Source organism: Globicephala melas, chromosome 15 (genome assembly GCF_963455315.2).
Source record: "Globicephala melas chromosome 15, mGloMel1.2, whole genome shotgun sequence".
Taxonomy (NCBI): Eukaryota; Metazoa; Chordata; class Mammalia; order Artiodactyla; family Delphinidae; genus Globicephala; species Globicephala melas.
The window spans coordinates 37926938-37954501 of NC_083328.1; the positions used below are offsets into that span (position 1 = coordinate 37926938).

Below are 27564 nucleotides of genomic sequence, written 5' to 3' on the forward strand. Positions count from 1 at the left end.
CTTGGGAGAGAGAGTGGGCCTGAAGCCGGCAGCAATGCCATGCTCCCCCTTTCTGCCCCAGTGGAGCCTCAGACCTGAGCCAGGGACCCATCTTCCATCCAAGATGTGAAGGACCCAGGAGGCTGAGATTGGGCCCAAACCAAGGGCCAGGGGGCCTGCCTTGCTCAGGAACCACACACACAGTCCAGGACCAGAGCTCTTTATTCACAGCCCACAGCTTCCATGGGCACCAAGGGACACGGCTCCCCAGGTGGGCGCTGACAGCGGTGCAACTACAGCTCGTCTTTGGGCTCCGTGGTGTTTTCTGGCATCTCCTGGAAAGGGTCATAGAGACCCAGCTGGAAGCTGCACCCTCAGCCCAGCCCAGCCCATGTCACAGTCACGCATCCAGAGGACTCCTCCAGAGACCTGGAGCCTTGGGACAGAGACACCCACCGGGAAGGGGGCTCCGGGCACCTCCGTGGGCTCCTCTGCAGGCAGCTCACCCCCGCTGTCCAGAAACTTGGAGAAGGTCTCCAGGTCCCTGGTGCCTTTGTATTCAATCACCTGAGGAAGGACGGGCGGGTCTGGGGGACACACCGTCCAGGGTCTAAGGCCAGCCCTCCGAGGCCACGCCGCATCTCCAGCCGAGGTCTGAAGAGCCTAGACTGAGCCCAGACCAAGGATGGGGTCCTGCCTCACCTTCCGACCGGGCCCCGCCGGGAAGTACTTGAGGGTGGGGAAGCTGTGCACAGGGAGGGCCTCCAGCTCATTGGCCGTGGCATCCAGCTCGGCGATGACGATGTCCTCGTGGTCCCTGTACTTCTCAGCCAGTGCCTCCCAGGCCGGGGCCATCTCTTTGCAGTGGGTGCACCATGGGGCATCTAGGACAGGGGGGCATCAGCACAGCCAGCAGGGTCGCTGCTGCCCACTAGCCCACTGCCCTCTGCACTCACAGAACTTGATAAACACGTTCTTCGTTTCATCAAAAGCCACCTGCTCGAAATTCTTGCCCACGAGGGTCTTGACTGGCCGCTGGTCCCAGTCGGGGGGGACCTCCTGGCTCAAGCGATAAGGCTGGGAGAACCGGCCAGGTGCTTTATTGGGGGGTCTCTCCCAAGAGCCGCTGCTCCCACTCCCACCCCCCAACTGGGCAGTCCAGCAGCAGACCTTGACCTCCCCACCCAGGACTGCGTGGCAGAAGGCTGCAACCGAGGTGGCGGTGACTGGCCCCCTGTCCGCAGGCATGTACTTCTTGGTGGTCTCAATGTTGATGAAGCGTAGGGTGGGGGCCTCCTCGGCCTTGAGGCCGAAGTACTGGAGCACATGGTCGTTGCTGGCACCCACATCCACCACCACAAACAGCACCTGCCAGCAGGGAGTCCGCGTGGGCGCCCCGCCTCCCCACTGCCACCTCACCCCTTACCCGTGGGCTGAGCCAGTACCTGCCCGCGGAAGCTGGGAGCTGCCTCCCGGAAGCCCGCCAGCAGCTCCCGGTGGGGGGCCAGCGTCTGGTTGACGAACAGCAGCAAGTGGTTAAGGATCCCAGCTGCAAAGATCTTACGGGACGTCTGCGGGGGCAAGTGGCGCTCATGGGCTGCTCCCGCGCTCGCCTCCCATCCTCCGCTCCCACCCGCATCTGCCCTCCAGCCCCACTCACCTGGCTGTTGAACTCCGTGACCAGGTGCATGCTGTGTGTGAGGAGGAAGCGTGACAGATCCCCTTGGTCCAGGCCCAGCTCCTCATCCACTGGGAAGTCTGCCCGCCCCTCGTCATACTGGACAGTGCCGGGTGGGTCAGCAGGAGCCATCGCCCTGACTCCGACCCCCACTTCCGCCCTGACTCTGGGCCTGACCCACCTTTTTGAAGAGGACCACAGTGTCCTTGGTGAGGCCGAACTTCTGAAAGAGCTGAGGCTGGTTGGTGAGGCCAAAGCTCATGTCCAGGGCATCCTGGGCCAGGGCCAGGAAGGTAGCCACATCCTTGTCCTGCAGGTCCTAAGGGGCCCGAGCCTATGAGGCTGACTGGCCTCACAGACCCTGCTCCCAGGCCCGGCCCTCATGCCACCAGCTCACCTGGAAGAAGCCAATGACCACCACATCCCGGGCATCTATCAGCGCTTGAGCGCCCTCCTCATCCTCCAGCCTCGTGGCACTGGGCCCCACCCGCCGCCTCAGCCACTCAGCGATGCCCTCGGCCTCCCAGGGGCCTGCAGAGATTCCCGTCAGCCTGGGCCAGCCCTGCCACCCGCCCACCCACCCATGCCCACTCCCCGCACCAGTGTACTCCTCCGGGTGCGTGTGGTTCCCGTCAAGGAAGAACTTGAGCGTGGGGTACTTTGTCACCGCAAACTCCTCGGCCAACTCTGGCTCCGCGGGCCCGTCCACCTTGGCCAGCCTGACTTTGGCCGACTCTGCTGCCAGCAGGGCAGCCGCCTTGCTGTACTCAGGGGCCAGTGCCTTGCAGTGCCCACACCACGGGGCGTCTGGGGGACAGGACCATGAGTGCCCCAGGCCTCCATGGCCCCAGCCGCAGCCCCTGCTCCCGCCCGGCCAGAGCTGGCCGACCTTGGGGCCAGTCAGGCCCAGCAGGGAGCAAGCATGTCCTGTCCACACCTCCCTCATCAGGGGCCCACCTGAGCCTTGGCCACATGGAGCCCAAGCGCCACAGACCAGCCTCCTCAAGGCCCCCAGCTTGGGGAGGCAGTGGCCAGTACTGTCCTGACTGAATTTAGGAGGAATTTTCCGTTGCCGCCCCCTGAGGCCGGCGCCCGGCCATCTGCCTGTTGAGGCCTGCCGGCTAAGAATGGCTCTCACGTGTGAAAAGCTTGTAAAAACCCGGAAGAATGTGCAAGCCTGAATGCTGGCTGGCCCTTTACGGAAGAGTTTGTAGAAGGACAATGACCGTGGGTCTCCCCTGCACCTGTGCCCTTCACCACTGTGAGGCTGGACCCCCAGGCCCAGCTCAGCCCCAGGGCTGTGCCTCGGGTATCTTCTGACAGAGCTCCAGGAGCACGGTGGGGGCGAGTGGCCCTGGCATGGGGGGGTAGAACCCCCCAGGTGGCCCCTGCGGGTCTCCCAGCCCCACCGGCCCCAAGCACTCACAGAACTCCACCAGCAGGGCAGGGTGCTCCCGCAAGGCCAGGCCAAGGGTCTGCCGGCTCAGCACCAAGATCCCATCCTCCTCCGGGGGCTCCTCCTCTGGGGGCTCCTCCTCTGGGGGCTCCTCCAAGGGACCCTCGGGCCCTGGCCCCTGTGCCCACAGGCCTGAGGCCCCAAGCAGCAGCAGCAGCACTGGCAGGAGCTGGCCGTCCATGGCAGTGCCGGGGCCCACGGGGCAGGGGCAGATAAGGGGGTGGGGGGCCAAGCAGCTGCCGCCACGTGGCACGCAAGCCTGGTTGCAGGGAAGATAAGGCTGGGAGGCCCCCCCCACCCCGGGGGCGGGGAGGCAGACAGGCGACACCGAGGGCACCAAGACAGAGCAACGTTTAATAGGACTGTTCAGGGCACAGTGCCAGGCCTGGGGAGGGGACATCCCGGGACAGGACAGAGGGCAGGGGGGTCTGGCCACTGAGGGGGCCGGGGAATGGTCAGGGGTCCCTTGCAGCGACTGACAGAGGTGGGGGAGACCAGGACCGCAAGTGGGAACACAGCCCTGGGGCAGGGGGCGCTCAGCTCTCCCAGTCCTGGCAGATGTGGAGGCCCCACTCCCAGGACAGGTGGGGGGTCCTGTCGTCATCGGTGAAGAAGGACGTGACCACGTAGGCACCCCGCACCAGCACGCCCCGGGGCGCCTCCTCCAACGGAGTCACAAACTCGTACTCCTGGGCGCTCGGGCCATAGCTGCCCACCATGTAGACGGCTTTGTCCACTGGGGGAGGGCGAGGGTGTCAGGGGCTGCCCTCTGCCCCACTGGCCCCCACCCCGAGCCTTCCCCCTGGGCTGCCCCCTCCACGCAGCCCTCACCTCGCAGGCCCTGGCGGTAGGTGTGATGCAGACACTTGAGGCCACTGACGATCTCCTTATTGACCTGAAGGACAGACGGTGTTAGGGGGAACCTGGGGGGGCTGGGCCTGTGGCTGGCTGGTGTCCCTCGTGACAGCTCCCTCACCTTGAAGGTAATCTTCACTTTGTAATCAACACCCTCCTTCAGGACAAACACCCGGTTTTTCAGCGCAGCCAACTCCCCTGTTAGGGAAAGTGCAGCTAAGTGTGAACTCCTGTGATGGCTGAGACCCTGCCCCAGGAGCCCCCATGGGGGGCCTGTACCTGTGAGGTCTAGGTCTGAGTACTTGGGATTGGGCATGGGGGGGGGGTCCTAAGAGGTACATGGCAACGAGCCCAGGTCTCTACCCCAAAGATCAGTTTGTATTTTGCGGAGGGGGTTACCTGTGAGGTCCCTGCCTGGGGCTCAGGGTTGCACCAGGCATCCTGGGAGTTACCTGTGAGGTCCATGGTGATGGGCCCTGGGGCCTGCTCAGACATCAGTGTCAGGCTGGTCACCTGCACGTTGGGCAGGCTTGGGTCTGAAGAGAAACCAGAAGTGTACAGGTGCCCTAACCCTAACCCACCCTCCCCACCCCAGCCCAGGGCATGGGCATACCCACGGCAGGCGGCTCAGGCCCCAGCAACGCCCGCTTGTAATTAACCAGGCTCTCGTCGTCCGGGTCCAGCTGCTGGATCTCCAGGAGGCTTTTCCTCCCCGGGGCCCGGTACTCCGGCACGGCCTCATCCAGCACCTCATCTGGCGGCAGCTGCCCCTTCTCCTTGTCCGTCAGAAGGACTGGGGGTCGGGGAGGGTGTGTGAGCAGCTGCTGCCAGCTGACCTGGCATTTGCTGGAGCCTGCCGTCTGGCCAGCTGGACCTCCCACTGCCCAAAGGAAGGAACTTAACAGGAGTCCGGTGAGAGCTCTGGGAGAGGGGTGGGCCGAGAAGATGCAGAGCAGCGCCCAAACCCAGCCTCTTGGGAAAGGGCCTGGGGAGTGGAGAAGGCTCCCAAGAGATGGAGGCAGGTGATCCCTGGAGGCTCCAGCTGCATCCTCCTGCCCCACCCATTCATCCCAGGCCCCTCCCTGACTGTAGGGGGAAGGAAGACCCCAAATGGGGGACAGCCCCAAGGGATAGGGTCCACCACTACCGAGTGGTGACCGCTGAGGTCTTCTCTAGAGCAGAGGCTCTGCCTTTTCGCTGCTCTCTAGGGTCCCCAGGCCCTAGGCCTCTTCCCATATTCCCATAAGGCTCTCGGACACCTCTCAGGGTCCCCACCACCCTGCTCAGGGACTGCGTTCCCTGAATGCCTCCCCACAGTCTTGGGAGTTCCTCCCCATAATGCTCCTGAAGGGTAGGGGTGGTTCTCTCTAAACCCCTCAACTTATGCTCCGAGGCCACCTCCCCAGGTGCCTCCAGACCCAGTCAGCTAAGCCCCTTCCCCTGGCGCCTTAACGCAGGGGTCTTTCTGAGCCCTTCCCACAGTCCTAGGAGAAGCTCCCATGGTGCCTTGGGGCAGGGTCTTTCCGAGTCCCTGCCCACTGCGCTCCAGTCTTTCCCGGGATCCACACCCTCCCTGAAGGAGCCCCAGCCCCACCCAAGGGAGATGGGACCTCAGGGGCAGGTTCCCACGGGGAGAGGGCACCCCTGCTACCCTGGTTTCACAAACAGACCCGCCCACTCTTGACCCCTTGCCCCATGAGTGTCTGGCCTGGACGAAGCCCCCCACCCCCGCCAGAGCCCTGCCGGGGGACCCCGCCGCGAGGTCCCCACGAGCGCCCCCAAAGTTTCCGCGGGGGAGAAGCCGCCGCGCCCCGGGCTGAGCCCCCCGCCCACGTGGCCGCCCTGGCCACGGCCCGCTCACCTCGGGCGCACAGCGCCAGCCGGAGCAGCTCCAGCAGCTGCGCCCCCAGCTCACACGCGTCCAGGCCCAGCATGGTGGCCCGCGGCCCGGCCCCGCCGCCGAGCCGCCGAGGAGCCGCCGCCCGCCCCGCCGCCGCCCGGCTCGGCGCTCAGCCCCGGCGCGACTGCGGTGAGCTCATCCCGGCCGGGAGCGCCCCCCGCGCCCAGCGCCGCGCCCGCGCCGCGCGCCCCCAGCCGCTCCGCGGACCCCGCGCAGCCCCGCAGAGACGCGCGTGTCGCCCGCTTGGCGCCGGCACCCGGTCGTCCCCGCCGCGGGCGCACTCGGACCCCGCACAGCCGCCGCAGTCACGGTCCCAGCATCCCGCCCCGCCTGCACCCGGCTCTGGCCATCAGGGCTGCCCCACCCCATGGCGCCGCCCGGAGTCTGGGGAGTCTCTGGGGAAGCCCTCTGGGCGGGGCTGGTGGGGCTGGGGGCGCGAGTGGAGCAGGTGCGTCCCCCCCCCCACAAGTCCCCAGGCTCTCGTTACCTGCAGGCAGCGCAGGCCGCACCTGGGGCCCGACAGTCCCTCCCCCTCCCCCTACTCCCACCCCCGCTGGAGCTTATTTATGTCTGGGCAGAGGGGACTCCTGGAGTCTGCCCAGCCTTGGGGGGTGGGGGATGCTGTGTGTGTATGCACAGCCTCCTGGCCCCACACCCCAGAGGTTCACAGGCATCAGCACGGAGGGGCCCGTGTCCACACACACAGTGAGGTGCAGTCTGGAGACACAGCCATTATTCCAGTGTTTATTGACTGGGCTGTGTGAGCGTGGCGGGGGGTGGAGGTGTCTTTGCATGCTCTATGCTCAGAGGCCCCCGTCCTTGGGGAGAAAAGGACACTGATCTGAAACAGAACGGGGTGGTGGAGTGCTGAGAGGGGCGCACAGAAGGGGCCTCTGGTCTTGATGCTTAAACAGACCTTGTGATAGGTGGATGGGGGTCAGCGGGGCAGGGGCAGGGGTGAGCTGGACCTGAGGCTGGGGACAGCTGGGTCAAAGTGGAGGGGGAGGCAGAACACCAGCTAGAGTCCCCCTGCTTCCTTACACCCCTCCGCCCCCCATTTCTGAGGACACCCAAGGATCAGATCTGCCCTGGCCCAAAGGAGCCCCCTATCTGAGAAGGAGGCCAGCAGGCCGTGGGTGCGGGAGGCACGTGTGCTAGGGTGGGGACTGTCCCCCTTGGAGCCGCACCTGCCCACAGTCTTTCCAAGGCAGGATCTCCCCAGCTGGAGCCCAGCCCTTCTAGGGTCACATCCTGCTGCCCCTTCCCTGGGGTGGTCAGGGAAGCCACTTGTCCCCAGGCTGGGGATAGCTCTGGCCTCTGGGGGCCTTCAGCCTCTCTAGAAGCCCATCCATGAAGAGAGGACAGCCAGGCCTGGTGCCAGCCTGACCCCACCTGTGTGGGTGGGGCTGGGTGAGAGAATTTCACTGGCATGTAAGGGAGAATGGCACCTGGGAAGGGTAGAACACCCCTCCAGTACCCCTGCCCCAGCTCAGCCTGGACATGGCTTTGCCTGCAGTGGAAATGGGTTCAGATGGCCATGTCGGAGGCTCTGGCCAAAGGCTAACCCCGACATCCTGCCCTGCCCCAAGCACCTAAAAATCAGAAATAGACCTGTTTGCACCACTTTAAAATGGCCCCAACAAAAGGGGTGTGGCTGGCCAAGGAGGGAGAGAAACGGCCAGGCTGGGCCCTGAGCCTAGAGGCTGCCCACGAATCTTGGGGGGCAGGTGTTGAGATCTTCTCTCCCAGTAAAGCCCCCTCCCACAGTCTCCCACAGTTTCGGGGTAACCCGGGTGGGGTCTCTGTCTGTTCCCCAACTGGTGCCCCAGGCATCATCGGTGCAGCAGAGGGGAAGTGAGCTGCCTGCCATATTTCCCCAGGCCTCAAGGGCCCCCGCCCAGCACACCTATGCAGCCACGCAGTGTCATACCAGCCCGGTAGCACCTGCATGCGGCAGGGACAGTGTCACAGTTGCAGGGACACACTCCTAGGGCAGTTCGACCCCTCACCCAGACCTTACAGCCCCTGAACCACTGGTCGCCCACATCCTGGGGCGCCACACAGGAGGTGGGTATGGGGGAGGGGTTACAGTGACCCTAAACGGTTATCCTCCACCCCAGCCCTCCTTCCCCACAAGTCCCCTCTCCCCTTTTCTGAGTCCCCATCCTTTCCCTGAGTTCCCACCCCACCTCTGAGCCTCCCCCACCGCCGTCCCAGCAGAGGCTGATTCCCCCCACGCTGTCCGGGTGGGTCCAAGCCCCCTCTCGAAGCTCCAGGCAAGCTCCCGCGGGCACGGGCCTCGGTTTCTCGTGACGTGAGGGGATCCTGCTCGAGGTGGATGATCGGACGCGCGTCCCCAGACCCCAGACCCCGCGCTGCGGAGGGTTAACTCGCGGGCGGGGCGGCGGCCCGGGAGAGGAGGCGAGGGGAGGGGAGGGGCGGGGCGGGGCGGCCGGACACCCTCGCCCCGCTGGGCCTGCCTCAGCCATGGCCGCCGGCCCCGCGTCCCACTGCGGGCTCCCCCGCGCGCAGAGGCCGCATCTGAGCAAGGTGGGTGCCGGGATCCCGCCCGCCCCCCCCACCCGATTTCCCGACACGCGAGGCCGGGAGGGGCAGGAGAGGAGTGAGTGCGGGTGCACGCGAGTGTGGACACTACGCGAGCGCGCGAGTGTGGACGCGGGTCTGAGGCGATGGCACTGTGTGAGCGGGGTGGGGCGGCGGAGACCCCGGGGTTGGGGTCGCCGCTCGCTCGCGCCCCCCCTCGCCTCCGCGGTCAGCTACGGCCTGAAATCCCACCATCAGTGAGCGTTAATCTCCTTCAAGCACACTGATCCGGCGCATCCCGGGCTGTTCCGGGGCATCTGGATACGGGGATGGGGGAGGAGGCCACCGCAGGCCCTCAACCTCCTTTGCCCAGATGGAGCGGATGGTCGTGAGTATGCAGGACCCCGACCAGGGCGTGAAGATGAGGAGCCAGCGCCTGCTCATCACCGTCATTCCTCACGCAGTGACTGGTGAGGTGTTGCAGGGGCGGGGCGGGGTGTGCCGGCCCTGCCTCGGCCTCCCCCTACCCCAGTCTCTGCTATGCAGGCAACGACGTCATGGAGTGGTTGATCCACAAGTACTGCATCACAGAGGAGGGTAAGGGGTCAGCCCGCTGCTCTTCCTGCGCCCCATACCCGGCCCTGGGGTCGCTGTGCTGATGGCCTAGGGCTGGGGCCAAGCCCACTGTGCTGGGGGACCCGGCTCGGCTCCCCCCACTAAGAATTCACCACCTTGCTCCCCAGAGGCCCTGCACCTGGGCACCCTCCTAGTGCGGCATGGCTACCTATACCCACTGCGAGACCCCTGCCACCTCGAGCTCCGGCTGGATGAAACGCCCTATAGGTTTCAGGTCAGGCTCAACTGGGAGCAGGTAGGACCCATCCCACCAGGCAGCGCCTTGGCAGACACTCCTGGAAGGGGTGGGGCTGGGGCAGGAGCAGGACCTGTGATGTCACCGCAGATCTTGTGATCCACTGCCCCCTCCCCAAAAGGCCTGGACTGGAAGCGTCCCTGTGACAGAAAGACCAAGTTAAGGGGAGGGACCTTTAGCAGGGCCCCATAAGGGGTAGTACCTGCAGAGGACTCCACCAGCTTACCCGGGGTCCTTAGGCCCCAGCCCTGAAGAAGGGGCCTAAGGACAGGATCCCTGCACCTCAGTGTGCGTCCTCAATCATGATGGAGCCCCCCCTCCTGCCCTCCCTGGCCACACCAGGGACCCTGGCAGGGCCTGCCCTCAGTCCCCACCCCCCCAGCACTACAACTACCTCCTGGGCCTGGGCAGGGAGGCCAGAGTCAGTGAACCAAGCGCAGCTCGGTCCAGGTGGACGGAATGGTGGATGGTCAGCTGAGCCTTGGGACAGTGGGAAGATACCCCCCAGCCAGCCCAGTCTCCTCCCAAGGGAGCTGAGAGGGTGGGGATGACTCTTGGGGCGGGGAAGGCCCAGAAGGTCACAGATACCTTTGTCCTTGCACCACACCAGACGCCCTATTTCTGGATGAGCACCCTGTGGCCAGCCGCTGAGCTGGACTATGGTGAGTGAGGAGGGGTGGGATAGCCAGGGACAAACTCCCAGGACTGGTGGCTGCAGGTGGGATGCCACAGGGGAGGGGGAGCTGACATTGCTCCTCTGCAACCTGTGCCCTGTCCTTCCAGCCATCTACCTGGCCAAGAAGAACATCCGAAAGCGGGGGGGCCTGTTTGACCACGAAAAGGTGGGACACCCTCCCCACCCCTCCCAGGCTGAATCCAGCCAGAGGAACCCAGTCCCTACTTGTGGCCCTAGAGCACACAGCCCAGACCCCAGGGTGATGTGGATACACAAGCACAAACACCCTAGGTGGTCTCAGAGGGGAGGTGGGGAGTCCACACCCCAGAGCTGGGCACCGGAGGGAGTTTCCCGCTGGAGACCTCAACACTCCGCAGGAGCACTATGACCAGCTGCACAGGAAGATCAGCCACACGTGGGACCTGGTAGTGATGCAGGCGAGAGAGCAGCTGTGGTGAGACCACGCCCTGCATACCCCGCACGCCCCCGGCCCAGGCACTGGCAGCCCTGGGACCAGAAACAGCGCACCCAGGCTTGGCTGCCTGCCCAGGCCTCGGCCTGAAGTGGGGGGTGAGGTGGTGGGTACAGTGTCCCCCCAGCTCTGCCTACCCCCCCCCAGGGCAGCTAAGCAGCGCAGGAAGGGGGACAGGCTGGTCATCGCATGCCAGGAGCAGACGTACTGGCTGGTGAACAGGCCCCCGGTGAGCCCCCTGTGGGGGGTGGTCCTTGGACAGCAGCAGAGTCCTGCTAGCGGTCAGTGTGCCTCCTCAGGTGCTCGCTGAGGAGGACCTGCTTTCTGACCCCTGGGAAGGACATGCTTTTAGGGATCCTGTCAGGTGACAGGAAGTTCTTCTTCTGTGGTTCATGAGAACCCAGAGGTCACAAGGCCAGGCCTGAGCTGCCCCCACCCACAGACTAGGACACAGCAGCTTCTCTCTGGGTCTAAGGAAGCAGAATGTGGGCACCTGAAGGCCCTGGGTGGGGTGGGGGTGGGGGTGTGTGGTGGTGAGTGAGGGCACCTGAAGGCCCTTGGGGTGGGGGGAGGTGAGTGGGGGCACCTGAAGGCCCTTGGGGTTGGGGGAGGTGAGTGGGGGCAGGCTTAGCTGCAGCATGAGGGACTGAGGTCATAGGCCAAGAGCTTCTGGGGTGCTGGCCTGGGGTCAGGCCTTACCCAGATCCGTGGGCCTGGCAGGTGGGTTGAGGTCCCCCTACTGTGTGGGGCAGTGGAGAGACCAGTAGACACAGATGTATGCTGTGAGGGGCAGTCACAGCGGACCATGAATAGAAGCTCCAGGGGAAAATACTCCATGAAAAAAAAGAGAGAAGAACCCAGGGGCCTGATTACCTCATCAGGTGTGGGTAGTGCCTCTGGGAAAATGACCCTTAATCTTCCACCTGAGGGTCACGGGGTCTCAGGCGGTGAGGGTGGAGTGGGTGTGGCCAAGGCTGAGCAGTGGGCTGAGGGCCGGCGGTGGTCCTGTGGAGGGACCAGTAATGGTGCCCGTGGCCTCCGGGGAGGCATGTGTGTCTGGGGACGGGGTGGTCAGGACGAGGTGCGGCCAGAGGGGCTGTCTCAGGTAGGGCTGGGGTTCTGGCCTGAGCAGCCAGGAGCTCGGAGGTGAGTTTGGCTGAGGCGAGGAAGAACGGGGGGCTTGGGGGCAGGTCACAGACTTCGCTTTAGGAGCCAGGAGCTGGGTGAGGGGCTGGAGAGGGGACCAGGGTGGGCTAGACAGGGAGGGTGCCCTGGGGTGGGGATGGGCAGAGAGCATAGAGGTCCCGAGTTCCCCTGAGCATGTTTCCACATTAGGGCCTGACATGGGCGCAGAGCTTCAGCGTATGGGGTTAGGAGGGTCTCAGCAGCCTGCCTGAGCTGTGCCCCCGCTTCATCTCATCCCCCCTCTGCAGCCCGGGGTCCCCAGCGTGCTGGAGCAAGGTCCAGAGCGGAATTCCTGCACTGCTGGGCGAGTGCAGATGGTGAGGACCCTGCATGCACACACCCCCAGCCCACTCCCCACCCCTGCACAGTGCCCTCCGCTCCATGTGCCCCCACCTCCCTTAACCCCTCCACCTCCCCCCCTGCCACTTTACCCCACCACTCCACCCACTCCACCACTAGGGGACTGCTTGGGGGCTGCCCACCCACCTGTCCACTTGTCCATCCAAATGTCCCATGATTCAGTCACTCCAAGTCTCCTGCTTTGCTCCCCAGCTCACTGCCCCGACTCCCAGCCCCCTGCTAACTCTCGCTCTCTCTCACCTCCCACCTGCTGCCCTGGGTGCAAGTAAGTACAGTAGACCCTATGGGGGGAGGGGGTCTTTTCCCCCAGGCTAGGGCAGCATCAGGGTCTGTGGGGACTTGGAGGGGTGGCGAGCAGGGCCACGGGCCCGAGCAACCAGGGCTGAATGAACCATGCGCCTCCAAAGCCTCCAAACTGGATGGAATTGGACCAGGACACGTGTCCGAACTTTGTAGCAGCAGAGTCCTCGGTCAGATCCCACAACACCCAAAACATAGAGCGGAGTCATCTAGTACTTTTCTGAGAAAACATCTTCCTGACTTCAAAATCATAGTTCACGGTCACAGGTTTGTGATTTCCAGCAAAGTCACGCAGATAGCTGAGAGGAGAGGTTGGCACCACAAGCATCCTGAGGGTGCTGTCTGCCCTCCCTTCCCTTCAGTACATTTGAAAACATGAAATAGTGACAGTTGGGGAAACTCAAGGCAACTTTGAGCACCTGAGGGCTTGGTGAACACCCCGAAACGTCCAGACTTGAGGCCCCAGGAGGCGTCCTGGAAAGTCAGACCCCTGCATTAGAGGCCAGGGCTCCGGAGGGCAGGGCAGGGGTGGGATGTCAGTCCCTATAGGGACCTGCCTTCTAACTGCAGCCCACCGGCCCCTTCCAGACCAAGACCGTGGATTTCTACAGGCGGGAGGTAAGTCCTGGGGGCAGAAGGGAGGGGAGGGGTGGGCTGGTGGCTCCCAGCCCCGGCGCCCCTCACAGGTCTCCCATCTTAGGTCGAGTGCTTACGAAAGGCACTGGGCAGGGCCCGGGTGAAGTCTTCCATCTGCCTCGAGGCGTGAGTGGGATGGGGGTGGTGGCTGGAGACCCCCAGCCCAGAGCCCAAACCCTTCCTCCAGTGCCCTCGTCCCCACAGCACTCCCTGCACTGGCCCTGGCACCACCCTCCACCCCCAGGTACCTGAAATTTAGCAGCCAGCGTGGGCCGCACGACCCCATCATGTCGGGGTGCCTGCCCAGCAACCCCTGGGTCACAGACAACGATACCTACTGGGCCATGAATGCACCCAGGTGAGCCCGGGGTGGGCCAGGAGCTGCAGGTGTGCCCCTGCCTTCCTCGTGCTCCTGACCCACCCGCCCCTCCCCCAGCGCGGCCGTGCCCACAAGGCTCCGTGTGGAGCAGTGGGCCTTCAGCTTCCGGGAACTCTTGGAAGACCCTGTGGGACGGGCCCATTTCATGGACTTTCTCAGTAAAGAGTTCAGTGGTGAGAAGCCCCCGCCCCTGCTCCCTGCTCGAGCCCCCCCCCCCAGGTTTCCACCAGCATGGGGTGGGCCTGACCCCGTGCCCGGACCCCCAGCTGAGAACCTCAGCTTCTGGGAGGCCTGTGAGGAGCTGCGCCACGGAGGGCAGGCCCAGGTCCCCGCCCTGGTGGACGCCGTGTACCAGTGAGTGCCGCAGGGTGGGGCGGGGGGCGGGCAGCGGCCAGCCCAAATGGCCCAGACCCACCGGGGCTCCTCTCTCCCATGCCAGGCAGTTCCTGGCCCCCGGTGCTGCCCGCTGGGTCAACATTGACAGCCGGACGATGGAGCGGACGCTGGTGGGCCTGGGCCGGCCGCACCGCCATGTGCTGGACGATGCCCAGCTGCATATCTACATGCTGATGAAGAAGGTAGGCGCCTCCTCCCTCGCCGCCCCCCCCCCCGCCCCAAGCCGGGGTCAGGTGGCTTCAGTGGCCACAGCTCAGAGGCTGGTCCGCACCTGCTCCCCGTGGCTCCTGCCAGCTTAGTCCCGCAGCTCACACCGCGCTTTACAGAGCAGCAAACCGAGGCTCAGGGCGGCTGCAGGGCTTGTCCAGCCATGGTTGTAAAGTGTTCTAACGTGGAAAAGGTCAAATATGAACAAAAAGTAAATGACGAATCCCCACGTACCTACAGCCCACCTTCACAAACTGTCGACTCGGGGCCTATCTGGACTCACGGTCCATCCTGTCCAGTGGCCTACCACACACCACCCCCCACCTCGCGACTTTAAAGCCATTTCCAGACTTCCTGTCTGTAGGTATTGCAGGAAGTTCCCTTAAAGGACACGGCCACCGCTTCCCTTTCAACATGGCTGCAGAGGCCAGCATCACACGCGAAACACCAACAGTATTTGCTCAATGCCCTCGAGTGGCCAGTCGCGTCCCCTTCCCCACGTGACCTCAGGCTAGTTTCCCGCTGCTGCTTATTCTCTGTGCTGTGGAGTGTAGAAGCCTGATGGGGTCTCGGGGCTGAGATCAGGGTGAGAGCAGACTGGTTTCTTCTGGAGCCTCCAGGGGAGAATCCGTCCTCCTTTCTCCAGCTTCTGTGGACACTGTGTTCCTTGATCAGATTGTTTTCAGTTTTGTTGTTGTTGGTTCGGTTTGGTCGGGAATAGTTACTTCAGAGGTGGTGTCCGATGTGTTCTCCACTCAGGAGGGATGTCAGTCCAGCTCTCTCTCTTTTGTGGTGAAAGCAGCCTTGACAGTCTGGCCCAGATCCATGATTTCATGAGGGTATGGGATGTTCTAACCCATCACTGCCTCCCTGTTCTGACGCCTCCTCTCTCTGCTCGTTGCTGGCCCAGTGGTACCGATCATAGAGGAAAGGCAGGACCGAGGCTTGATTCCTCCTTTAAACATTTTTATTTATTTATTTATGGCTGCGTTGGGGTCTGTTGCTGCTGTGCGCGGGCTTTCTCTAGTTGCGGCGGGCGGGGGCTACTCTTCGTTGCGGTGAGCGGGCTTCTCATTGCGGTGGCTTCTCTTGTTGCGGAGCACAGGCTCTAGGTGCGCGGGCTTCAGTAGTTGTGGCGCATGGGCTTAGTTGCTCCGCGGCATGTGGGATCTTCCCAGACCGGGGTTGAACCCGTGTCCCCTGCGTTGGCAGGTGAATTCTTAACCACTGCACCACCAGGGAAGTCCTAAACATAATTATTTTTAAATATTTTTTTCCTAATTTTTTTGGCTGCATCGGGTCTTCATTGTGGCACACGGGCTTCTCTCTAGTTGTGGCGTGTGGGTTTTCTCTTCTCTAGTTGCGGCGCTCGGGTTCCAGAGCGCATGGGCTCTGGAGTTGTGGCACGTGGGCTTAGATGTCCTGCTGCATGTGGGATCCTAGTTGCCGGACCAGGGATCAAACTGGCGTCCCCTGCATTGGAAAGCAGATTCTTTACCACTGGACCACCAGGGAAGTCCCTTGATTCCTTCTTTAAGTACCCTTTTCAAAATAAGCAGTTGGACCCCTGGTATCTGCCAAGGGTAGTCAGTGAGGTTGGGATGCTTTTAATACCATTGTAAATTCAAGTTTTGACCATATTTGATGGGTTTCAATCCCTTTCAGTCCTTGTCTCATGGGATGTGCAGAGGTCCCACCCTCTCCGGCTGATTGCTCTTGAGTCCTGTGACGTGTCCGAAATCTATGGTGCTTCCTAGCTTTCTAAGGGGCTGTCCTACTCCAGACCTAAAGCCAGCCATTCCTCGGGCCCTCAGCCCTCCCTCGGGGGTGGTGTTCAGAAACCATGACCTGCACATCAGACCCGTCATAGTGCCAGGGGTGGTCATGGTTCCCAGGACTTTCAGTGGACAGAATCAGGAAATACATGTTTTAAATAAAACATACCAGGAGTTCATACTGATACTTCTAATTCGGAATCAGGATTATAGAGTTTCCTTAACCTCTTTGGCCTCTATCTCTCTCTCCTCATTTCCCTACTGAACATCTGGGTTTTCAGTGGTGCCAACATAATCACTCACTTGCTTTTTCTCGAGATTCACTCAGTAGCTCAGCTGAGCAGCACGACACTACCATTCACAGTGACTGGGAGTCGTTTACTGTTTGTTTATTCGGTCCTTTGTCCACAGCCCCTCAGACGCCCCTTGGACACTCGGTTACGTGTGGCTAGGGTGGTGTCGCCCGCTGGACGCCCAGCTTCACTTGTCCCCCTTCAGTGTTTGGGGGTTGCTTATTTATTTTATAATTACATAAAATATCTACACAGCTTCAAAATCCAATCTACAAAGTACATTCAACTAAATCTTGTATATACCCCTGTCCCTCCACCAGAAGTTAACAATTTAAAATGTGTATTTTTCTTTTTAAAACATAAGCACCTGGGTTCGTAGATTCCTGTCCCTCTTTATTGAATCCCGTGGATTTGTCGACCTTGCCTTTGTCCCGCTCCACATGCCCAGCCTCACTCTGTGCGTCTGCAAGAACTAGTGACACCGGTTCCCTGTCGCAGGAGGCGCCACGTTCGCTCCCCGTGTGGGCACCGGGCTCCTGCGTGGTTGGGGGCTGGTCTCCCTGAGCCCGACCCGGTTTGGGCTGGTCTGGGGAGGCTGCTCCGGCCCAGTCCACTGTGGGCCCCGCCCTTGGAGGAGCCTGGGCAGTGCTGGCTGAGACCAGGAGTGGGAAGGGATCAGGCCCAGATGCTGTCTGTTGCAGGACTCCTACCCGAGGTTCCTGAAGTCGGATTTGTACAAAGACCTGCTGGCGGAGGCTGTGGTGCCCCCGGAGACCAAGCGACGGTCAGCCAGGTGGTGCCCAGGGAGGCAGGTGGGATGCCGGGGGTGGCGCCCTGTGCTCAGGCCCCTTCGTCTCCACAGGGTGTTCCCGTTCATGCGGAAGCCGCGCCATTCCAGCCCCAGCCCTGCTCTCCTTCCTGCCTCTGCCTCCAGGGAGCCCTCGGGTGGTGACGGGGAGGCCTAGGTGGGCCTGGGAAGGGGCAGAATGGGGCCATCTTGCCCTCATCAACTCCTCTTGCCCAGGGTCCTTGCAGCCACTGAGACTCCCTGGCGTGGGAGTCCCCTCAGACCCCGAGCGCCCGGCCTTACGGGGGCACCGACCTCTGTGGCTTCCACCTTTCCCCTTGTCACACCCTTCCCCAGAAGGGGCTGTTCGGGTGCTGATTCCCAGGGCAGGGGTGCCCTGGACTGAGACAAGATGGCAGCACACCTGGCATTCCACGCCGGTTCCCACCCCGCTGGTGACTCCCCGGGCAAGATTCATAGTCAGGTGGCTGCCAGCAGGGCGCGTGGGCATGCAGGGGGAGGTGCTGCTCCCACTGGGCCGTGGCCTCTCCACCTCCGTGGCCACCCGAGGCCCATGGCTTCTCCCCAGTGTTGTACAGAGATGGCTCCAGCATCGTTGCTCCTCCAACAGCCAGCCCTGGTTCACAGCCAGGGCGGCAGAGCCTCTGGGGAAAGACACCAGGGAGTCCCCACTCCGAGGGCCCCCCGAGACTCAGCTGCTCCTTTGGGAGTACAGCCAGACTGGCTCAGCTGGGGCAGCGCCACCCCTCCCTCAGGGCTGCCCACACCCTCCCGCTCCCAGCGCAGAAATAAAAGACCTTTGGGTCCTCACTCTGAGCCTGTCCTGCTGTGGTCCAAATCGTGGTGGGTGCACATGTGGTGGGTGTGCTTGTGGTGGGTGTGCATGCACGTGTGGGTGAGGAATGCACTGGTGAGGGAGGTGGTGAAGGACAACAGGAAGTTCAGGTGTCAGAGGCAGTGGGTGGAGGATCCCTTGTGTGGGGTCTGTAGACCTTGGGCTGGGCTCAGGCTGCAGACTTGGGGAGACAGTGGGGAGCTTGTGCTCTGGTGGCACACGGATGCCTGAGTCTTCCAGGGGAGAGTGAGCAGAGTCCAGGAGGCTGTCTGGTGTTGAACCCAGCCTCTCCAGGGTCAGCTGTGCCCTAAGACATCACAGTGACAGGGAGCACAGTGCGGGCTTTATTTACAAGTCCAGGGTGCACTGGTGAGGTTGTCTCCGGGGCGGCCCAGACCCCAAACTCCTGCACATCATCCTGGAACCTAAAGGCTGGTCCCCGCCCAGAGCCGGCTCCTCCATCCTCCGCTGTGGACCCAGACCTGGGCCCTTGGGCCCGGGTGGCTTCTCACAGGGACACGGAATCCAACCCCTCAACCTCAGCCTTGTTGTTGCCTCCCAGGCCTTCACAAGGAGAAACAGACCTGGTTCTGGAAGCAGGCTTGTCACACGTAAGCGCCTTCAGGAAATTCCTGCAGGATTCTCCACAACAGCCCCCATCACTTTGGTAACCCAAACCTTTGTCTCACTGAAGCCCCCTGGGCTCCTGCTGCCTGGGCGGCTACCAGAGCTCAGTCCTGGAGGACACAGGTGCTGGGGGGGACCCCCTGCCTGTCCCGGGTGGGAGAGTGCCCACAGGCTGGGTTCCTAGCCTGCTGTGGGTGAGCAGGGTGGGAACCACAGACCTGAGATGCACTTGGAGGCCGTGCTGGACACTCCCAGTCTCTGATTGGGTGGTGTGGGTGCTGGCCTCACCTCCCCAGCAGCCTTTCCCACTGATCCAGCAGACAAACACAGGCACACATGGGGCTTTCCAGACAGTGCAAAACCAGTGTTTATTCTGATTTCTTCCCGAGGCACCCGCGGTCATCAGGCTGCTTGCTTTTGTCCGGGCACGGCTGAGTCCCACAGCACCAGGCGGGTCTGGGGTGACCAAGGCACAGAGGTGAGTCTTGCATCAGGTGACACCGACTGTGGGGGGGTGTCCAAGCACCAGGAAGGAGGGGCCGCTGGCCACACCCAGGGGTGCAGGGATCCCTGAGGGACAAGGAGCTCCAGTGTGTACCCAGGGGTGCACGCTGACCCCAGGGCACATCCTGGGGCCAGGTCCTCGGGACACTCACAGCTCAAGGCAGCCCATCCGTCACATCCTCCCAGGACCCATTCCTCATGGGCCCTGTCATGGGCTCTCCAGGGCGAGTTACCACCAACCACACCAGGGTGTGGGCCTGCGTCAAGCCACCAGGGCCCACCACCCTCTGAGCTCCACGACCCCAGGGAGACAGTGCAGAGAAGGCAAGGCTCAGACAGAAAGAGGGAGGGGATTCTGCAGCCAAGGCTCTGGCCAGGCATGGAGGAGTGAGGGTGAGCTGCTGCCAGCACAGGCTCTGCCCAGGGAGACCTGGGTGGGGCTCGGAGTGGGGACCTGAGTGAGGACCTGGCATGCTGGCGGGAGAGGGGAGAGGCCCTGGCACGTCCCTGGGGTAACGGGCCCAGTGGAGAGCGTCGCCAGGTCACCAGGTCGGGAGTCGGCGTGCAGACCGAGCCAGTGAAGGGCTGACTTCCCAGGATGTGAAATTTCAGCAGCCACCTCCGCTTCGGGCTCTGGCCAAACCACGTCTAGGCCTCGTTCCGGTACCGTAGGCGAGAGAACCGGTCCCTGACGGCCTGGTCGCTGTCGGGGCCACCCTCAGCCAGGCGGACTACCTTGCTGCTCGGGATGAGGTCCCGCACCTTGTGTTTGGCCACAGAGACCAGGCCGGGTGGATCCGGGCTGGCCGGGCCCGTCAGGAGAATGTAGGCAGCGTGGCGGCTCGGCTCAAGCAGAACCACTGTGGGGACATGGCCATCAGGTCCCGGGACCAGCCAGCACAGGCCTCCCATGGCCGGCAGCCTGGGCCCATGCGGGGCGCACTCACCCTGGAAGGTGACAATAGGGGTGGAGATGTTGGCCAGCTCCAGCAGGACTCCGGGCTGCGTGGGGTGGAACATGTACAGGCGGTGCCCGGCGGCTCCGGGCTCCTGCAGGGAGTGCAGCGGGGGCATGAGGCTGGCCCTCCTGGGCGCTCCTGACTGGGGCCACACCCAGAGCCGTGTCCGCCGGCATCCCACAAAACACCCACCTCCCGCCCCCCTTCCCCACCTGACCCTGACCCTTCTCGGTTGTCTTCCAGCTGCCACCCCTCGCACCCACTTCCTCCCACAAAGCCCAGACCCCCTTTTCCTGCCCACCCTGCATGGCTTCTATCTATCTGCACTCACCCAGCCACCGGCTCCACCCCATGCCACAAACCAGGACCCAAGACTGTACCGTCTGGTTGGCACCAGCCAGCTCGTGGAGGCCCCAGAAGAAGAAGGCGGAGCGGTGGTCTGCGGTGGGAAGGCTGGCGGACCGCGGGTCCCTGGGGAGGCCTGGGAGAGCCTGGCTCCACAGGACAGCCCCGGAGCTGAGGTCCAGCAGCAGGATCTGCAGAGGGAGGGGCAGCACAGGGTTGCGTCCCAGAGGGCGGCTCACCGAAGCCTCTGGTCCCCGCTCAGCCTATGGCTCAGACCAGCTTCCCTCAGCTACGGGCAAAGGTGAGACCCAGGAGCAAGTGCCGCAACCTGTCTCTCGGAGCCGGTCCCGTTCTCAATGACCATGGCTGGGGTGTCGGGTTTGTAGTAGCCGAGGATGGGTTTTCTGGAAGGAGAGTGGAGAGGAGGGCTCACACGGGCCTCTGAAGGAGACACCTGGGATAGGCTGCGGCTGCACCTGCACGGGCCGGAGCTTTGACGCCAGGGGGTCTCACTCTCCTCCCCAAGGGCAGGGTGGCACCAGGTGACAGGCGGTGGCCTCTGGCAGAAGCATACGGGCCTTGTCCCCAGGGCCGCCAGGGGTGGGGGTGGGGGGACACGCTGGGGTACCCAGCTCCCTGGAGAAGGACCCCATACCTCAGGACCTGGGCTGCACCGAGGGTCCACCTGGGCACCAGCTCCTGCCCGTCCAGCAGCACGCAGGCCTCGGAACTCACAAGAAGCAGGTCCTCACCCACCTTCCCCGGAACATTCATCAGGTAGCGGACAGCTCCCGAGCTACATGGGCAGGAGGGACGGGATAGGGCCCCGGGTAGGGTTGGGGACGGGACCCTCCCCAGCGATGCCTGCCGGGCTGTTTCCCTCAGGCTCCCAGGGCTCAGCCTCATCTTTCTTACTTCTCCAGTTTCAAACTAAAAGGAAGGCCCTCACCGGATGCAGGGACCAGTGAGCCCGGGGGCGGGGGGGCCATCTTCTCCCCCGTTTTTATTCGTCTTCTGTTTGCCGGTTTACTGAGTCTGAGCCCAGGACGACCTCAGACACCTGACACAAAGTAAGGGCCCTGTGCCCGCCCTACGGCTCCTCCTCGCGCCCGGGGCCCCGCGCACAGGCCCCCACACCCCCGACCTGTGCTCCTGCAGCCTGTGGGAGGTGGCGTTGAGCCTGCCCTCCCAGAGGGGGTCGCTCTTGAGCGAGCTCTCCCTCCCGGTGGCCTTCTCATACAGGCCCTTCACTGAGTGGCTGCAGAGGGAGGTGCCTGTGAACAAAGAAGAGCCTTGCGTCACCTGTCAGCGGGTGATGACTTCGAGTCCCTGGAACGACAGCGGGAGCCACCAGCCCCACACCTGCTTCCTCCCAGGTGCCAGCAGGCCCACGAGGGAGGCCGCCCTGGGGCAGCGGATGCCACGTACCGCAGGGGATGAGGACGTAGTGGGCACCTGCACTGGTGACATAGAGGATGAAGCCGCTGGTCCCGTCCACACCCAGGCTGCCCGGGGGGCCGACTTGCTGCCCCGTGCCGCCTGAATAGACGTAGCCGTTGACCTGCAGCACACGGAGGAGAAGGGGAGCAGGCCCACCCGCTGGGTCGAACCTATAGTGTCTGATGCCAGGAGACGTGGGGCCGCCCGCACCATCCTCAGAGCTGTGCCCATGGCACCAGTGGGAAGAGCACTCTCTGCCACTCTTGGGGGGCCCAGAAGTGCCCGCTGGGTCTGCAGGCACCCAAGCTCGGGGCAGCGGGGGAGGCCAGTGGCTGGAACGAGAGCTGTACCTGGTTCTCCTCCTGGGTGAGGACCAGCAGGTCTGGGACCCCGTCAGCATCAATGTCAGGCACCTGGAGCAGAGGGCTCAGGACGGACACGTTCCCCCCGAAGCTGCTGGGATGGCTCCACAGGGTCTCCCCTAAAACCAAGCACAGGGCCCGTGTGCTGCCATGGAAAAAGACAGGCGTGTGTAGTCGCCTGGTGCCCATAGGCACGTGTCAGCAGCGTCACTTTGGGGCAGCACATCCCCCTCCTTTCTTCTCATCCTGTTTCCAGTGTTTGGCTGACGCAGATCCTCCCCCTCAGATGGGTAGGGCCTCGCCTCCCTGCCGCCCACTGGGGTCACACATGCAGCCTCTGCCCCGTGCACAGGACGAGAATGAAAGTGCAGCCTTGTGGACGGACCCGGGGACTGAGGTCCTGACCTGACAGCATGTGACCCGAGTATGATCTGCCCACGCCCGTGTTTAGTCAGATTCTTCTCTTCTCAAAATATTTCCAGCTTGCTCTTTATTCTCCTCCTTACTCTTAAAACCACAACTTACAAAGGAAGTGCTGCTACCCCCAAACCTAGCATCGAGGCACAGAATTCCTTAGGGCTTCGGAAAAGGACCAGGGCCTGTTGCCTTAAGGCAGGTCTCGGGGCTCGAGCTAGCCAGGCCCACACACCCCATCCCCGGGGCCTGCCCAATGAGCGGGCGTCAGCAATGCCCCCACCCCCTCCAGGTGCCATGCCGCAGGCACAGGCGGGACTTAGGAGGGGACGACAGTGAAGTGTGACTCCTCATGGGGCGTCCCCCTCCCACCCGTGCCTTCCTTCCTATCCAGCCACACCGCCCACAAGAGCCCGGGCTGACCCTCCTCAGAGCATCCTGGCATCGGACCCGTGTGCGGAGGCCTGGGGGACACGGGAAGCAGCCTACCTGTGACCGAGTCTACCGCAATGAAAGGGCCAGGTCTGCCGAGGATGATGCAGGCAGAAGACGCCCCGCTGCCCCTCGGCTGGGGGACACCGCACTCCACAAGGGCCCTGTTCTGGGCCACGGGCCTCTCCCAGAGGACGGTGCCGTTGGCCCCCGACACAGCGGCCACGAAGGTGCAGGGGGAGGAAAAGCCTGGAGGGAGAGACCCAGGTCTGCAGGGCTGAGCGTGCCGGCCTCGTGCTGTGGCCCTGCCCTGGGCTCTGTCCCTGGATCCCTGGTGTTGACCCCATGGGGTCAGCAGCCCAGTGAGAAGGTGAGTGACATGAAAGTTCCCAGAAATTCCACCAACTGCTTCCCCCAAAACCGAGAGGGCGAGGGGATTCCTCCTCCTGCAGGGAGCTCATTTTTTGGGTAAAAACAAAATTACCTTCATCAGCACAGGAGAGGCTGAAATTGCTTCTGCTGCTGTTGGTGTTTTTATAAAGAAAGAGAACATCCTGGATCCTGTCCTTGTTCACGTCTTCTGTGGCCAGAAAGTCATAGGCAACTGAAAAGGAAACCACCGGCTACTTTCCCAGGCCAGGCCTGACGCGCCCCACTCTGGGCGCCGTGGGGCTGAGTGCCAGGTGCAGCTGCCCACGGAGCAACCACAGGGAAGCGCTGCTTCCTCGTGGGCTGGCAGCTCCACACCCCTTCAGAGCAGCAGCAATTCTTCATCACTTGGGTGTCAGTTGGTAAGGACACCTGGGCATCACAAATGGACGTTCTGCACACCTTCTGCTCAGGGCCAAGTCCCTCCCCAATCAGACTGGGGTCTGGAGTCCACATGTCCACACTCACAGGGGCTACCTCTTCCTTCATTCAAGGACTCAAATGATAAACTACATGCTTTAAAATCAAACACCAAAGGAACAAAATGAGGCCCTTACCTCACTCCATATACAAAAATGAATTCAAAATGGATCAAAGACCTAAACTTAACAGCTGAAACTGTAAAACTCTTAGAAGAAAACATAGGGGTTGGTTTTGGCAATGATTTCTTGGATATGACACCAAAAGCACAGGCAGGAAAAGAAAAAAATAAGTAAATTGTACTTCATCAAAGGACACCATCGAGGGAGTGAAAAGACAGACCACAGAAGGGGAGAAGATATTTGCAAACCATACCTCTGATAAGGGATTAATATCCAGAACATACAAAGAACTCCTACAACCCAACAACAAAAACAAACAACCCAATTCAAAAATGGGCAAAAGACTTGAATAGATGTTTCTCCTAAGAAGATATACAAATAGTCCATAAACACATGAAAAGATGCTCAACATCACTAGTAATAAGGGAAATGCAGACCACAACCATGAGGGGACCTCCCTGGTGGCGCAGTAGTTAAGAATCCGCATGCCAATGCAGGGGACACGAGTTCAATCCCTGGTCTGGGAAGATCCCACATGCCTCGGAGCAACTAAGCCTGTGTGCCACAACTACTGAGCCCGTGTGCCCTACAGCCTGTGCGCCACAAGTACTGAGCCCACGTGATGCAACTACCGAAACCCAAATGCTCTGGGGCCTGCGTGCCGCAACTACTGAGCCCATGTGCTGCAACTACTGAAGCCCGCGCCCCTAGAACCGGTGCTCTACAACAAGAGAAGCCACCGCAATGAGAAGCCCACGCACCGCAACGAAAAGCAGCCACCACTCACAGCAACTAGAGAAAACCAGTGCACAGCAACGAAGACCCAATGCAGCCAAAAATAAAAATAAAATTATGAAAGCAGGGACTCAGACAGTTACTTGTACATGAATGTTCAAAGAAGCATTATTTACAACAGCCAAAAGGTGAAAATAACCCAAGTGTCCATGGATAGAAGAATGGATAAACAAAATGTGATCCATCCATACAATGGAGTATTATTCACCCATAAAAAGAAACGAAGTTCTGCAACACGCTACAACATGGATGAACCTCGAGGACATTATGCTCAGTGAAATTAGCCAGTCACAAAAAGACAGACAATTCCAGTTATATGAGGTACTTAGAACAGGCATATTCTAGAGACTAAAGTGGAACAGAGGTTACCTGAGGGTGGACAGGAGGGCAGGATGGGAGCTGCTGTGTGTTGGGCACAGAATATCTGTTTGAGATGATAAAGGTTTTGAAAAGAGTGATGATGGTCAGGGCAGCGTTGTGAATGTCTGAATGCCACTTATTTGTTCACTTTAAAATGGCGATTTTTGGGTGATGTGTATTTTACCATAATTAAAAATAAAACTGAATACCAGACACAAGACTTCCAGAATCATGGAGTGAAGAGCTTGGCAAACAAATCCTCTCCTCCAAAAATAACAGTAAAATGAGGCAAAGTTGTCAAAAGCACCCATTTCAGGACACTGGAACCAGACTGAAGGCACACCTTAAATCGAGAAGCACTGATTTAAGAAACACTATTGAGCCGTGGGTTGGAACAGAGGACATCTGGGGCCTTTCACCTTGGGCTGCTCCCATGCTCACCCTCCATCAGCCAGGTACCACACTGGGTGAGATTAGAAAGCAGCAGCTTCCTGCCAGGGGGGCTGAAAACAGGAGTGATCTCCGGGGCAGACCAAGGGGAGGCCAACTTTGGAGCCAGCTCCAGGGTGAGATACACATAGGGAGATGGGCCAGAAAGTGAGACACCCTAGTTGGTTCTGATAAGACCCCACATATTCCGGGCAGTCTGAAGGCTTCACCCACCATCAGGAGAGACGAGAGAGGGCCCTTGCTCTCTCCACGTCTATGAGGACAAAGCCATCACCAGAAAAGAAAGCTGTGTTTGGGAATTCACTGAAGGCCCAGAGGTTAGAACTCCATACTTCTACTGCAGGGGGCATGGGTTCGATCCCTGGTCATGGAACTAAGATCCCACAAGCCGTGTGGCATGGCCAAAAAAATAAAATAAAATGGGGCTAATAATCTAAAAAAAGAAAGAAGGAAAGAAAGAAAGGGAAGAAAGGGAGGGAGGGAAAGCTATGTTCAATATCCCTCACTAATACAGACACAAACTAGCAAACTGGACCCAGCAACCTGAAGAAGTGATGGTACAACATGATCTAGTGGGTTATACCTCAGGAACGCAAGGTTGATTTAACATCTGAAAATCAAGGTGATATGCCAGGTTCACAGAATAAAGTACAAAAACCACACAGTTGTCTGACAGAGAAAAAGCATTTGACAAAACCCAACACCTTTTCATTATAAAAACCCAAACAGATAAAGGGCATCTACAAAAAGCCTACAGCTATTAGCACACCTACTGCTGAAACATGTAATGTTTTATTCCCAAGATTGGGAGGAAGATACCTGCTCTCACCTCATCTGTTCGACATTGTACTGGAGATTCGAGCAATGAAATCAGGCAAGAAAAAGAAAAAAAAGGGAAGGAAGAAGTAAAACCGTCTCTCTCTCGTTTTTTTTGCATATTGCATGATTCTGTAGGTAGGAAATTCTAAATACACACATACACCCCTACTAGTCTAGTTAATGAGTTCAAGGCCACAATTTAAAAGGTCCATATAATAACCAGCAGTGTTTCTATAAACTACCAAAGGGAACTTGAAAATTAAATTCACACAACAATTCCTATCACAAGAGCATCAAAGAGAATATTCAGTGGTGGGGGAGGGGTGGATTGGGAGTTTGGGATTAGCAGACACAAACTATTATGTATAGGATGGATAAACAACAAGGTCCTACTGCATAGTACAGGGAACTATATTCAATATCCTGGGATAAACCATAATGGAAAGAATATGAAAAAGAATATATATACGTACAACTGACTCATTTTGCTGCAAAGCAGAAATTAACACAACACTGTAAATCAACTATACTTCAATAAAATTAAAAAATATGCTTAGATAAAAGTACTTATAAAAAAAAGAACATTTTGGAATAAATTTAACAAAAGAAGTGCAGGACTTGCCCACTGAACACTGTAAAACACTGTAAAACTCCCTACACGGGGAATGCAAGGTTGGATACTGTCATGATGCAACTCTACCCAAACTAATTTATAGATTCTACACAATTTCTGTTAAAACCCAAGAAGCCTTTTTTACAGAAATTGACAAGCTGCTCCTAAAATTTTATAAAAATGCCAAGGACCCAAAGAGCCAAAACAATGTTGAGGAGAAATAAAGGAATAGAGTTGGAAGACTTCCGTCTGTGGAGCTGTGGAAATCAAGACGATGCGGCACTGGTGTAAGGACGCAGAAGGACAGAACACAACTGATGGTTGAATGCGTTTCAGCAAAGGCGCCAGGCCACTCAGTGGGGGAAGGACCACGTTCCCGACACTGTCGACATGCACCCCTCCCACCCCCAGACTCACGGGAGCTCTGCAGCATCAGTGCCGAGAGCAGGGAAGTGCCCTCATGCCTCTGAGACGGTCCTGCTGGGAGGGAGGCATGTGTGACCATTTCTAGAAATCCTGCCACTTGCTTCCACCAAACACTCTACACAAAAAACCACCTCGAAATGGATCACAGACCTAAACGGCAGAGTGAGAACTCTAAAGCTTCTCAAAGAAAAAACAGGAGAAAATCTTCATGACCTCACATTAGGCAGAGAGTTCTTAGACACCAAAAGCACAACCCATGCTAAACACTAAATAAAAAGACAAGCCCCAGATGGGTCACAAATATTCACAAATCACATATGTGATGAAAGACTTGTACCTGGAACACATAAAGAACTTAAAATTTTTTTATTGACATACAGTTGATTTACAATGTTGTGTTAAAAGAACTTTTATAACTCAATAATAAAACAATTATATTTTT

At 60.1% G+C, this 27564-nt stretch overlaps 4 protein-coding genes across 27 annotated transcripts in view; 1 reads left to right on the plus strand and 3 right to left on the minus strand.

Annotated features, from left to right (window-relative positions):
• Positions 1-182: 182 nt before the first annotated feature.
• On the minus strand, positions 183-3513 carry PDIA2 (protein disulfide isomerase family A member 2). 4 transcript variants are annotated; one of them, XM_060285299.1, is made up of 10 exons: positions 3084-3513; positions 2258-2464; positions 2055-2188; positions 1839-1976; positions 1640-1756; positions 1425-1550; positions 936-1347; positions 682-863; positions 436-546; positions 183-314 (listed from the first exon to the last, which is right to left on the minus strand). In XM_060285299.1, exons 1-10 carry the CDS (start codon positions 3511-3513, stop codon positions 273-275), a joined length of 1899 nt encoding a protein of 632 aa, XP_060141282.1. In that variant the 3' UTR covers positions 183-272. The 4 variants fall into 4 exon arrangements, with proteins under 4 accessions (XP_060141282.1, XP_060141281.1, XP_030728215.1 ...); XM_030872355.2 differs by lacking the exon at positions 183-314 and having other exon boundaries at positions 325-546; positions 936-1056; positions 1150-1347; XM_060285298.1 differs by having other exon boundaries at positions 1425-1670.
• Positions 3474-5962, minus strand: ARHGDIG (Rho GDP dissociation inhibitor gamma). Its single transcript, XM_030872357.2, has 6 exons — positions 5830-5962; positions 4582-4761; positions 4421-4504; positions 4090-4166; positions 3945-4008; positions 3474-3849 (listed from the first exon to the last, which is right to left on the minus strand). Exons 1-6 carry the CDS (start codon positions 5900-5902, stop codon positions 3650-3652), a joined length of 678 nt encoding a protein of 225 aa, XP_030728217.1. The 5' UTR covers positions 5903-5962; the 3' UTR covers positions 3474-3649.
• A 2343-nt stretch (positions 5963-8305) lies between these two features.
• RGS11 (regulator of G protein signaling 11) lies at positions 8306-26353 on the plus strand. Of its 17 annotated transcripts, none has more exons than XM_060285558.1 (20): positions 8306-8418; positions 8786-8882; positions 8959-9009; positions 9156-9262; positions 9894-9945; positions 10067-10125; positions 10337-10413; positions 10579-10660; positions 11865-11933; positions 12847-12894; positions 12977-13038; positions 13157-13270; positions 13349-13645; positions 13731-13869; positions 16664-16746; positions 16825-18216; positions 18622-18710; positions 19939-20817; positions 20964-21110; positions 21283-26351. In XM_060285558.1, exons 1-16 carry the CDS (start codon positions 8356-8358, stop codon positions 16925-16927), a joined length of 1503 nt encoding a protein of 500 aa, XP_060141541.1. In that variant the 5' UTR covers positions 8306-8355; the 3' UTR covers positions 16928-18216; positions 18622-18710; positions 19939-20817; positions 20964-21110; positions 21283-26351. The 17 variants fall into 17 exon arrangements, with proteins under 17 accessions (XP_060141541.1, XP_060141540.1, XP_060141535.1 ...); XM_060285557.2 differs by having other exon boundaries at positions 16825-16927; positions 18168-18216; positions 18622-20817; XM_060285552.1 differs by having other exon boundaries at positions 16825-16927; positions 18168-20817; positions 21283-26352.
• FAM234A (family with sequence similarity 234 member A) overlaps positions 18566-27564 on the minus strand; it is a 31163-nt gene continuing 22164 nt past the window's right edge. For 4 of the 5 annotated variants that reach the window (XM_060285543.1, XM_060285546.2, XM_060285545.2 and 1 more), the window contains exons 4-12: positions 23173-23292; positions 22746-22937; positions 21831-21961; positions 21469-21601; positions 21185-21314; positions 20696-20836; positions 20369-20444; positions 20076-20231; positions 18566-19786 (exon numbers count right to left, since the gene is read on the minus strand). In XM_060285543.1, coding sequence (XP_060141526.1) covers positions 19385-19786; positions 20076-20231; positions 20369-20444; positions 20696-20836; positions 21185-21314; positions 21469-21601; positions 21831-21961; positions 22746-22937; positions 23173-23292 — 1481 coding nt within the window. In that variant the 3' untranslated portion in view covers positions 18566-19384. The remainder of the gene's footprint in view (positions 19787-20075; positions 20232-20368; positions 20445-20695; positions 20837-21184; positions 21315-21468; positions 21602-21830; positions 21962-22745; positions 22938-23172; positions 23293-27564) is intronic. The other variant, XM_030872360.3, reaches the window with a different exon arrangement.

Bases quoted from the DNA above. Each gene is read 5' to 3' on its own strand.
- PDIA2 (XM_060285298.1), bottom strand. From the start codon at position 3,513: ATGTCCCCTCCCCAGGCCTGGCACTGTGCCCTGAACAGTCCTATTAAA. The intron at 1,348-1,424 runs GTACTGGCTCAG...CCCTGCTGGCAG, and splicing joins CTCCCAGCTTCCGCGGGCAG to GTGCTGTTTGTGGTGGTGGA. The intron at 315-435 runs GTGGGTGTCTCT...GACCCTTTCCAG, and splicing joins TGCCCGGAGCCCCCTTCCCG to GAGATGCCAGAAAACACCAC.
- RGS11 (XM_060285559.1), top strand. From the start codon at position 8,356: ATGGCCGCCGGCCCCGCGTCCCACTGCGGGCTCCCCCGCGCGCAGAGG. The intron at 10,661-11,864 runs GTGAGCCCCCTG...CCCCCTCTGCAG, and splicing joins GGCTGGTGAACAGGCCCCCG to CCCGGGGTCCCCAGCGTGCT. The intron at 13,870-16,663 runs GTAGGCGCCTCC...TGTCTGTTGCAG, and splicing joins TCTACATGCTGATGAAGAAG to GACTCCTACCCGAGGTTCCT.
- ARHGDIG (XM_030872357.2), bottom strand. From the start codon at position 5,902: ATGCTGGGCCTGGACGCGTGTGAGCTGGGGGCGCAGCTGCTGGAGCTG. The intron at 4,762-5,829 runs GTGAGCGGGCCG...CCCGACCCCCAG, and splicing joins GCTGGCGCTGTGCGCCCGAG to TCCTTCTGACGGACAAGGAG. The intron at 3,850-3,944 runs GTGAGGGCTGCG...GCCCTCCCCCAG, and splicing joins CTACCGCCAGGGCCTGCGAG to TGGACAAAGCCGTCTACATG.